The sequence below is a fragment of the Gymnoscopelus braueri genome (assembly GCF_963280865.1).
Source record: "Gymnoscopelus braueri genome assembly, chromosome: 4".
Lineage (NCBI taxonomy): Eukaryota > Metazoa > Chordata > Actinopteri > Myctophiformes > Myctophidae > Gymnoscopelus > Gymnoscopelus braueri.
In genome coordinates this window covers 8,205,633-8,218,145 of record NC_137605.1, presented here as the reverse complement: position 1 = coordinate 8,218,145, position 12,513 = coordinate 8,205,633, and the positions used below count along the sequence as shown (strand labels likewise).

The window sequence follows — 12,513 nt, the reverse complement described above, 5'->3', positions numbered from 1 at the left end:
CCCCTGGAACCCCATTAAAGACACATGGGGGTCCCCGAAACCCCATACTGAGAACCAGTGCTTTAAACCCCGCCAGTTGAAAAAGCGAAGGAACACAGTTGCTGCCTTTTCCCTTTTGCAGGCCAGTCGAGTCTCCATTTCTGACCTGTCCCGTTTCTATACCGTTTGTAAATGTACAGATTTTGTAACGATTAGACTGACAACCACCAATGAACAGCCCTCAAACTTATTAGACACGCCCACAGTCCCGATAAGACCAGGACTCGTCATTGGTCGATTGGTCCACCGTCTAATAACCCAATCACAATGCTGTTTACCGTCTAGTTGGCAGTGCTGGGTCCGTTAATCTTGAGGTGTCCTTGAAGACGAGGGTATAGAAAGACACCCGTCCCACACGCCACCAAAGCAATAAGATGTTCGGTAACACTTCCTATGAAACCCATGTCTATAATGCATTATAAACATGCTTAAATTGCATTATAATCAGCTTATGACACTGTTAGTTATGAGCATAAGTACAAATAATGCTTTATGACAATAATAACACATTATAAAGCATTTTATGACTTATAAGGTCAAGTATTAGTAATTATGATCATAACACTGCATAATTACATTTATTAGCGCTCATAAGTACTCATAATGCTTCATAACAATAATCAAAACATTATAAATAATGGTATAAGGACTTGTAAGTATATTTTGCTCCTGGTGAATCATGACCATAAAACATTTGATTCTGTGCCAACAAATATTTGAAAACCGGAAAAAAAAGACTATTTATTAAATATAGTATAATTCTATTATAATATAATGAACATTTCAAATCATTTTTGACACAGAATCAAATGATTTATGGTCATGATTCGCCAGGAGCCTGGATGGCTTGGTTCCAGGCTTAGAATAATTTATATAAATATTTTCGGAAATCTCTATGGGAAGAATGAATGGCGTTTCTATCTGCGGCAGCCACAAAATGGCCACCACTGCTATGCCCTGTATTACAATGCAATATCAGTATGTTTATTATGCACCATAGACATGGGTTTGATATAAAGTCTTTACAGATGTGGTGAGGACACGAGGAAGAGTTGTGGACAGGTTCGCGCGTGAGAATACAGGAAGTGGCCACAGGAAGGAGTCGTGACACGAGAATATGGAGCTAAAAATCTCATTCTTTTTCGCAGTGCATGTTAGCAGCCGGAGAGCGGCTTCGTAATGGAGAAACAGTTACTACTATTACTGCTACTGAAAACCAAAAGCCTAATTTATACCTTGTTCGTCGAAAATAGCAGACCTACAAGCTCACAATGCGGCGCGGACGCGACGCATTGTGAGCTTGTAGGTCTGCTATTTCCGTTGCGCGGCGGACCAAGAATTAGTCTTACACGCTAACCTTGATAGATCCCTGAACCCCCTCAGCCCAGCAGGTGAATGACAGCGATGGTCTCTGTATATATTACTTTTCTTGTGCACTGTACGCTGTACAATCCTGAGTGTTCATTTAAAGGGGGTGTAAGTGATATATATTTCTTTATTTTTTTTAAGTAAAAGGAGTAGTTCACCCAAAAAAAATCTTATTTTCTCTCAATTACACACCCCATGAAGCCTTGAATTTAGGTATGAATTTAAGTTTTTTTTTTGCTTTTGTCACATTCCTAAGCCAATAATTCAATGGCAACAAACTACTAGTTTAATGTTCTATATTCCAATAATAAACTACTAGTTTTTGTTCAATATTCCCATAGTAATCATTGCTGCAGAGTGTTTGTTCAGTAACAGGGTTATCAAGCTTTTTTTAGTAAACAGAAAATACATTTTCAGGTCGGTATGCCAATTTTATCAGGAGAGAGAGAACCCCACAAATATCTATTATCAGCTTCAATTTTATCAGGTTCTAGTTCCAAATTTGCCTGCTCATTTTATTTGTTTCATTACTCCCAATTTCACTTGTTTATCCTGTGTAAGCGTGCTCTCCTGATTTGATTTTAAAAAATGGTATCCCGACTGGTATCCCGTCCCTTAAAGATGTGTCCCTGATTGAACTGACAAGGGACACACTTTGTTCCTTATTTTTTGGGAATCAATCAATGACACACATCTTACAAGTTCAAACAGCTCATATGCTACAGTATAATACAGGTTGTTAATATAATATACAAAAAACTGTACAGACAAGATACAGTGAGATTGTATATTTTTCTGGGCATCCGTCTCTTATGTGAATTGCAGGTAGATGGCAACCCTGCACTGACCTGAAAAATTATGTTCTGTTTACTAAAGAGCTGGAGAGACTCCTGTTATTATAGGAATGATTACTATCAGAACATATTTAACATTTTAACAACTAAAATATATCAGTTACACCCCCTGTAACTCTTTGAATGTACAGATTCAATTAAATGGAACTGTAAGGGTCCATTTGGTTACATGTGTTGTACACTCTCAGAGTAAGAAATGGATGAATTAACACTGAGGGCCACTGACCATATTCACACAGCGGCCATTTTGCATTTGCGTCGCACTCGAAGTGCGGCATAAAAAAAAAAAAGGCTGCCGCTTGAATTGGGTCGATGCCCGGCCACGCAGGGCACCACGATCACTGTGTAAAATAATACTAAATAAAAAATGTACTCCACCGTCAAACTGGCAACCGGTTTCCATGAGTGATTTGTTTTGCATTTCTGTCACTCACACACACACACGCACACACACGCGCACACACACAAATACATCGTCATTTTAGGATGTAATTTTTTTATGGCATTTGTAAACAATTTTGCCGCTTTTAAACATAACCCTGAAGTTGAAAATAGCCTATATTTGCATCTGTATTGGCTATTTTCTGTGTTCGACACCTATGTATTGAATCATACACCCATGTATGAATAACATTTCACCTATGGGATAACTCCCACCCTTAAACCTAACCTCTAAAACACACACACACACACACACACACACACACACGACTCTTGGGGAAGGGGGTCAGTGGTGGGAAGTAACTACATTTATTCAAGTATTGTACTTACTGTAAGTGCAATTTTGAGTTAGTTTTACTTTACTACAACTTCTTATTTGTTTTGGATACTTTAGAAACATCTCAGAAACAAATATTGCACATTTTACTCCACAACAATTATTTGACACCTTTAGTTTCCAGTTGTCAGATTGGTATTATTAATACAAAACATGCATTACGTGATAAATGATGATGTGGCACTATCAGTATATTTGGATTCCAATATTTACACAGGACTTTAACCTGTAACAGATTTCTCCATTGTTACTTTTACTTACTTATTCCACCACTGGAGGGCGCAAATGAATTTCTACAGCAGTGGTTCTCAACATGTTCATGTCAAGAAACCCCAAATTGATATGTATTTGGCCGCGGACCCCCCATTTTAAAAGATTTTGTGTCAGGGACCCCCAGAAGAGAAGATTTGTCAACATTTTGTCAACATGTAACTTGTAGATCTGCCATTTCCACATGAACACAGGAGTTCATATCAGGGGTCTTCAACGTTTTTTTCAGGCCAAAGACCTCTTAGCTGAGAGAGATGAAGCAAGGACCCCCACTACATATTGTATAAAATTGTGTTAGATATTAAACGTTTTCATATATTTCATAAATGGCTTCTGTGACGGCCCCTTGGCCTTAGATCTATGTCTGAGTTCCTTGAGCTCCCCTCATTAGTGGGGAATCCTGCCCACCTGTGTGGGGTGATTGCTCACCCTATATAATGGGGCCTGAGCCTTCACTCTGGCTCTCCCCTTGGTTTGGTTTGGTTGCTTTGGTTCTTTGAGTTGGTTGTTTGCTTTGGTTCTTTGAGTTGGTTGTTTGCTTTGATTACTTTGCTTTGAATTATCATACATTCATACACTTGCACACATCACTGATATATTGATAACTTACTTTATTAAGTTGATTCTAATTACTTTATTTACTATCTCTTTTTCTAAATAAATATACTTCTTATTGAAACTGACGTCATGTGTGGTCTCCACTTTGTCTACCTTTATTCTTGGTCATGACAAATGGGGGCTCGTCAAAACAAATTTGGACTTGTTAAAAACAAATTTGGTCATATGGAGTGGAGTATCACACATGGCAGTAGTTTTTTTTTGGAGGGCATTTTTTTTGGTTTAGTTTGATGAAATGGGGAGGTTTAACTAATCCTTTTGGGCTCGTTGGCTTGAGGTAAACGGATAACGTAAGCTAAAATTTGGAGTGGCATTAGGTAGAACTGGTTCTCCTCGGGGGGGCAGCAGTCTCTAATAGAGTCGGTTGCAGTTTTTTTCTTAGGTGACAGAGAAAACGCGGGTAGAGCATCCTAATTTTCCCTTCCCCTACATCGGCTCGGGATCACGTCTCAGGGTCTCTTGGGGGTCGCTGTGTATACAGTTGCCTTCCAACCCCTGAGGTTACAGTGAGTAAATACCCCCCGCAAGTATCTGTACGAAGAGGGGGCAGGGGAGAACTGGTATTTTGAGCCATTCGTTTGGTTATGAAGTTTGCCTCAAGTCAGATTTTTTTTTTGTTTTCTTTGGTTTGGTATGGCTGCCAGTGTAGAAGAGTTTTTTAAGTCTCCATCTGAGGAGTTGCTGGATCACTTTACTAAGGACCAATTGAATAATATTGCTCAACATTATTCCATAGACATTGATACCAAGCGTACAAAAGAAACCATTAAAAGTATCATACGGGTTAATCTGGAAGATTCTGGGGTACTGGTGAAGGAGGGAAGTAAGGGTGGTGAAAGTGCGATGGCTGGGTTAACATTTGAACAACAGAAGGCGCTGTTAATGTTAAAAATAGAACATGAGAAGGATATGGAAAGAATGAAATACAAAAAGGAACAAATGAGACTGGATTTGGAACTGCAAAAAATAGGATTGATAAAAGAAGGGAAACTGTCTGCAACTGCTTTAAGCGAGGGATCCTCTGGTTCTCGGTTCGATGTTGGAAGTAACTTAAAGTTAATGCCTAAGTTTAATGAAAGGGATGTGGACACATTTTTTTGTATGTTTGAACGTGTGTCTGTTTCCAGAAGCTGGCCTGAGCAGGAACAAACTCTGATGTTGCAGTGTGTCTTTACGGGTAAAGCACAAGAGGCTTACTCGGCACTGTCGGTAGAGGATTGCAAAGAATACACAAAGGTAAAGGCCGCTGTATTGAAGGCCTATGAGTTGGTTCCTGAGGCATATCGCCAACGTTTCAGAGAAGGGCGTAAAAATGGTGGACAGACACACGTCGAATTTACAAGGGATTTGTTGTCAAATTTTAACCGTTGGTGTTCCTCATCTGGAGTAAAAAATGTGGAGGACTTAGGTGATTTGGTAGTTCTAGAACAGTTAAAGCTGTCGGTTCCTGATTATATTGCAACCTACATTAATGAACGCAAAGTCAAATGTCCCAGTGAGGCTGCAGTGTTGGCGGACGAATATGTTTTAACACATAAGCGTATCTTTGGTGATCGAAATGTGGAGAAATTCCAGAAACCCAACTCTGTAGTCCACCAATTGGAACGCCAGGTTGATGGTAGAAGTAACTCAGACCAATGTCATTATTGCCATGAAAAGGGACATTGGTTAAAAGAATGTCCTTTGCTAAAAGAGAAAAGTTCATATGTGAAGTCAGTTGGTTTGGCTGCATCCATTCATAATCCCATTGTTGGGGAGGGAGCAGAACTGGTGGCTCCTTTTGAAATGCACGTCAGGCCAATAGAGATTTCAGAGATTGAGTTGGGTTATGCTCCGTTCATGTCCGACGGGGTGGCAAAGGTAATTGGGAGTGAAACGGAAGTTCCAGTCAGAATATTGCGGGACTCAGGATCATTACAAAGCTTTGTTAGAGAGGCAGCACTGCCTTTTTCTCCAGGTTCGGATACTGGGGTCTGCATTCCAGTTAGAGGGATGGGCCTGCAAACTCTGTTGGTGCCGGTGCATAAAATGTTTCTGTCCTGTGATCTGGTGCAGGGAGATGTGAAGGTCTGTGTTCGCCCCGAACTGCCAGTCGAAGGAATTGATATCATTTTAGGAAATGACTTGGCAGGTTCCCTTGTTTGGGCAAATGATATCAGACAAGAAGAACATGTACAAATATCTGATGTGGCAATGCAAAATAAAAAGATCGGTGTTTCAGTTCTAGAACCTCCAGAGGGCCCTGAGCCAGGTCAGGCAGAGGCCACAGAGCAGCAAGGTCGCTATGACGCAGAGAACCATGTGTCTACTGTTTGTGCGGTGACGCAGGCACTGTCGGCTGTTCTGGGGGATAGGCTTGCAGTGTCAGAAAACTCTGAGGTGAACATGTTTGCTTTGCCAAATGATCTTTATGTTTCGCGTTCAGAACTGGTGAAAGCACAGCGAGAAGATCAGTCTCTGGAAGACCTGTATGACCTAGTGTTGTCTTGGTCTCAGGTGAGGAAAGTTAGGCAGGGGTATTTCCTCCAGGAGGATCCCTTGTTTAGAATGTGGGCTCCTAATGCTGAGTCACGCACTAACTTCATAGAGCAGGATTTTGATGTGGCGGAGTAGACCTGAAAACAGTATAAGGCTGAACAAAAAAAGAAGAAAAAAAAAAAGATTGTGGTATTTGGATTTTGGTTGTATTCATATTTGGTTGCTTTCAAGGTATGAGGTGGACCTCATTCTTAGGGAGGGGGATGTGACGGCCCCTTGGCCTTAGATCTATGTCTGAGTTCCTTGAGCTCCCCTCATTAGTGGGGAATCCTGCCCACCTGTGTGGGGTGATTGCTCACCCTATATAATGGGGCCTGAGCCTTCACTCTGGCTCTCCCCTTGGTTTGGTTTGGTTGCTTTGGTTCTTTGAGTTGGTTGTTTGCTTTGGTTCTTTGAGTTGGTTGTTTGCTTTGATTACTTTGCTTTGAATTATCATACATTCATACACTTGCACACATCACTGATATATTGATAACTTACTTTATTAAGTTGATTCTAATTACTTTATTTAAATATCTCTTTTTCTAAATAAATATACTTCTTATTGAAACTGACGTCATGTGTGGTCTCCACTTTGTCTACCTTTATTCTTGGTCATGACACTTCATAGACTTCTTTGACATCACTATCGTCAGTGAGTTATTTTTTACACATTATATTTAATATGTTGGATATGTTCATGTGTATTTTCAGACATCTAACCATTTAAACGTTCAAACGTTCAATACAGAGTAAACCTGACCTTTGGCTCTGCTTGTTTCCCCCCCCCTACCATAAATCTCTTTGCAAAAATAGCCTATCTACAAGCTCACACCACGATGTTGTGAGCTTGTAGATCTGCTATTTTTGGTGTTCCGTGCATCCGTGTTCCCTCCAGAACACGGATACTAGGTTCAAGTGGTTAATGTTTTTTTTTTTGTTTTTTTTTAAAGTCTCCAATCATATATTTACATTTTTTTTTGTATTATTATACATGGAATTTCTTAGATTATTTTGAAAAATGTAAAACTATTTGTGTCCACAACCCACAAACAGATCCCGACCCATTGTTTGGGAAACACTGGGGTCCATTATTGTAAAAAACAGAGGGAGTCTCCAGGAGGAGTTGTGGAGAATAAAAAGAGGAGGCGAGGAACCTTGAAGGAGTTTGTAGGAGGACACAGGAGCGTAGGGGAGAGGGGAGTCCTCACAACACTGTGACAGAGAACTGATCTTATCTTCTAATTGACTCTCTCCCTCCACAGCCTCTGAATGATGTGTGTGTGTGTGTGTGTGTGTGTGTGTGTGTGTGTGTGTGTGTGTGTGAGACAGATATATTGAGTGAGAATGAGAAAATGTGTGTGAGGTAGAGAATGAGTTACTGTAAGTCACGTAAATAAAGTACATCGAGAGAGAGAGAGACAGGTTGGTAGGTAGGATAGAAAACCAGCAAGCAGCACTAGAGGATAAAACAAAAGGACAGAACAGTGGCTACCATTTCAATTATGAAATATAAGACGTATTAATATTTGTATTTATTGTACAACTGGTTTCACACCACAACACATCCAGTTCTAAGACAAAATATTACTGCAGATTTACAAGCAATGTTTCATATTGTGTTACAATTACAGTATGTATACCAATGTATGACTGTGCAACTTTCAATAAAGAATTGTATACATTGCTAATGCAGGATACATTCACAGTGACATCATAACCAAGGGCTACTGTACGTTTGTTACAGTTAAGCCTGATTTAAACCTAATTGCACGGTGGTGTCCCACATCGGAAATAGCAGATGCTTCGCGACGCGTTGTGAGCTTGTAGATCTGCTACTTTTGGCACCACCGTTAAAATTATTAACTTATTAACTATTGAAGCACCAATATCACCACTACAAGTTAATCTCATTTAGACAAACAAAAGAGCGGGTCTATTCAAGCTAATTTCTAAATACCAACACAGTCAATTCTGCTTTGACTGTGACAATGAGATCGCAAGGCACCGTCGGCCGAGGAGAAGCGACAACGGTTCGCCCGCGGTCCAGTGGGGAGGGTGTTTCAATCGATGCGGTGAGGCAGTATCCTGAGATATGACTGGACGGTATAAGAGCTCAACTCAAAAACATAGCCGAAAACAGTGTGGAGGGGTTGTGATTTCAAAAGCTGCAATCCGGAACTTTTTGAATACAATAAAATAATCAGTAAGCTATACAGTATGTCATATAGTATGTTAACACATTCCATGCCAGAGTTTAATATCATAATGTACTCACCAGTGCCAGCGATTTATTGTTGTTTTTTTGTTTTTTTCACGTCGCAACAGACATCGCTAAATCCGTTAAAATCGCGCGTTCAACTGTTTGTAAACACACAGGGGATCTGTGTGAGACGCCCAGCGAAGACCGTTTCGATCTGCGATCCGCCATCTTGAAGCGGCTTATGTTAAACAGCGATCAGCGATGAGAAAAACAACAACCGAGAAAATTGAGATTTGGTTTCCGCTTTAGAGTGGAGGCGGATGGGAACGAAAATCTCCGGATATGGATAATTCCGTTTCCGGTGGTGCTACAATGAAATGTGTCGTGGCGAACGAGGCCTACAATGAAATGTGAACCTGCGAGTAAAAATAAAATAAAATACCACTTTGCGTAGCTAATCGCGTAGATCGACGCGATTAGCACTCAATGTGTTAATAGGACACTTAAACTGGTTGACAAGTAGTACTGCCTGAAGTTCATAAACACACTATCTCCTCTGGCTAAGTGGGGTCTCTCGTGCAGTAGACCAGGGCTCGATTCCCGATCGGGACATAAACGTTACGGATTGCAGCTTTAAGGCTAAAAGAGGAGAGGAAATCGATCTTGGAGAATCAACGGTAAACAATTACAGCGAATAACTGATGTCATGTTGAAGTGTTTACATGTGAATATTCTAATGACCCAGGTTCACCTGGTGTTAATTGAACTGAGGAGTGTGTCAACGTGGAAAGGTTGACTTGAAGGTCTGTCCAGAAGAGGACAAGGGAGATGACATGTCTGTGCTAACCTTATAACCCCCCCTAACCTTATAATAAACATCTCTTTCCTGTGTGTGTGTGTGTGTGTGTGTGTGTGTGTGTGTGTGTGTGTGAGACACTGATGCAGTAGTTGATAAGGCTTGGTTCTGTAACGTTCTGTGGCTCTGACCAGTGAAAAGTCTATAAGGCCTGAAACAATGTGTGTGTGAGTGTACAAGTGTGTCTCTCTGTTGTTTCGTTTAGGAGCCCTTTGTGGTTCTGATCATGGCCTCCATCATAGCCCACTGTTCCTTAGTGACCTGGAAGACAGACACACACACACACACACACACACACACACACACACACACACACACACACACACACACACACACACACACACACACACACACACACACACACACACACACACACACACACACACACACACACACACACACACACACACACACACACACACACAGTGTTTCAGTTCTAAACCTTTTACAGAGACATACAATATTTCACTTTCATCTTCAGACATGTAGCACCTTTTTCTATCTATGTTTGCAGTCCAACAGTGGAATAACCTTTTTAATTGATTGATTGATTGATTGATTTATTGAGCGACTGACTATGATAACAGTAAATTAGACCAATGTATACTGTAAATTAAAGCTATACAAATTATCCTAAAATACAATAGAAAAGGAAGCACAGAATAACACATACAAACTAACGGGGGGGAAAACACCACGAGGCGTACAGTATATTTTTCAGTAAAACAAAATCTGCACACTTGTTTTCAGCTCCACTGTGCAAACCAGTGTGCAGATTTTACTTGTTTTGGTCCATTTCCTGGACTATAGATTAATATCGTCTCTGTCGGGCGGAAATGTCCAAAACTGTTACTTTTCAGCATCCAAATTCAAAAGTATCAGATCCACAAGCTCAAAAAGCATCGCTTCGCGCCGCGTTTTGAGCTTGTGAATCTGCTACTGTACTTTTGATACTTTTGTGTGACGCTGTAGTGTGATCAATAGCCTTAATTTAGGAAAAAAACACAAAAAGTTTGAATATGGAGATACGAGGTTTCTGCCAGACAGCAACAATAGCTCTTTTGTTACAGTACATTTGTATCATTAAGACAGTTGATAGCAGCCAGTCAGAAGCTTCTCAGTGGAATGTGAGACCATCCACTGTCACACTGTATACTTACACAGCATTGACTCTGTGCTTGGAGGACAGACATTAATTAGGACCCCTTTTTAATGGGTCACGACTAGGCATGTAACGACTCACTCAACTCACGATACCATTCAAATCACGATACTGGGTTCACGCTAAGATTTTTCAAGTTTATTATCAAAATAATTTCTCTTACACAAATCCAGTATTTTCTTCATTTTTACAATACTGTGTTTTCTCTTTTCAATACAATAGCAAATGACTGAAAACTCTTTTTTTTTTGTATCAATTCTCTTACAAAGATCCTGCATTTTCTTCTCTTTTTTTTACGCGCCCTCTGCTGTTTGCATCGCAATACATTTTTTTATTAAATCGATTTAAATTGTCACCTGTTTGAATTGATTTTAATCGATTTACGATAAATCGTTACATGCCTAGTCTCTTTCAAGTAAATATCCCTTTTTTTCGCTTCCTACTTTTTTTTTTCTTCAAGAAATTAGATTTTTTTCATAAATGAAAACAATTCATAACAACTTCCATAAATGAATAAAAACATTTAGTACTAGTGAAAATAGGCAATCTACAAGCTCACAACACGTTGTGGGTTTTTAGATTAGATATAGATATTAGATATTTTCACTAGTTTGTGTCCCAGAGAGACACCAAAATGTCTCTTTTGGGCAGAGAGACAGACAGTTGAACTGGGACAGACGGACTCACCCTCCTGAGCTCATTGAACTCTCCTGCCATGGAGACGTACTCCCCTCCATCCATCCTGATCACCTGCACACACACAAAGAGACAACTATTAACCACATCTACTAGGGCCGGGCAATTCACTGGAAATATATCAAAACCCATGTTTAGAACAGGGGGCGGCCTTAACCCTTTCAATCCGGTACGGGTAATGCATCAGTTTTCAGAAAACCGTATGTTGCTTTATCAGTGGTTCTCAAACATTTTCATGTCAAGGACACCCAACATTATATGCATCATGGCCACGGACCCCCGTCACCCCCACATCTGAAAATATTTAGTTCCATTTCCAAGGACTCCAGGGACCCCGCCGCCAACATTTTTGAGTACATTTTTTTTCCCTTTAGAATAATTGCGAACGCGGAAGGAGGCGCGGCGAAGCCGCGCCTCCGACCAAGTGGAGCTTACTATGGGTGCGTTCGGAAATTACGCACCGGAGCACACTCGCCTATTAGTTTGTATTGGCCAGTGCGCTCAGTGCTGTATTTTCGAACGTGCCCTAAGTAACCCTGCTCAGGTTGTGACTCTGTCTGTGTGTCTGTGTTCATGCTCTCATTGGCTCAAGCCCCCATGTGACTCACATGCGTGCACTGCCTGTAAGCAGCCACCCGAGTGCGCCAGAGTGCAGGAATTTAGACAGTGCTCTGATTACAATGCAACAACAGCCTGCCACCCACACCCACACACCCACACCCACACCCACACCCACACACACACACAATGTCAATGTTCTCTCCCCATCACGTTGAAATAACACGGATTACAAGTCCGTAAATACACAATATTTTCGAGCTGCGTTCGCTTCCAGCGTTCGCGCGTCTTACTTGTATATATATTTGAATATTTGCACAAATAATATTCAATATTTTCAAAGATAGCAGCTCTACATGGTCATAGCTTGTATATCTGCTATTTTTTTAATAGCCAAAGTATAAAATAATGTTTATAGCTAAAATCTAAAATGACACAGATGCTTTACCGGTTTTAATGGGTTAAGGTTCTGGGGGCCCGTTTCAAGAGCTAATGTGGGGCCCCCCATATTACCCCCGTCCACACGCACGCACGCACGAGAACAGAACAAAGCTCGCCAATCAGGATGGAATATGAAAAATCGGACAGATCCGT

The 12,513-nt window shown here is 40.7% G+C and overlaps 1 protein-coding gene across 1 annotated transcript in view; it reads right to left on the bottom strand.

Annotated features, from left to right (window-relative positions):
* Positions 1 to 7,977: 7,977 nt before the first annotated feature.
* decr1 (2,4-dienoyl CoA reductase 1, mitochondrial) overlaps positions 7,978 to 12,513 on the bottom strand; it is a 50,923-nt gene continuing 46,387 nt past the window's right edge. The window contains exons 9-10 of the mRNA XM_080427048.1: positions 11,353 to 11,415; positions 7,978 to 9,764 (exon numbers count right to left, since the gene is read on the bottom strand). Of these exons, the coding sequence (XP_080283174.1) occupies positions 9,705 to 9,764; positions 11,353 to 11,415 (123 nt within the window). The 3' untranslated portion in view covers positions 7,978 to 9,704. The remainder of the gene's footprint in view (positions 9,765 to 11,352; positions 11,416 to 12,513) is intronic.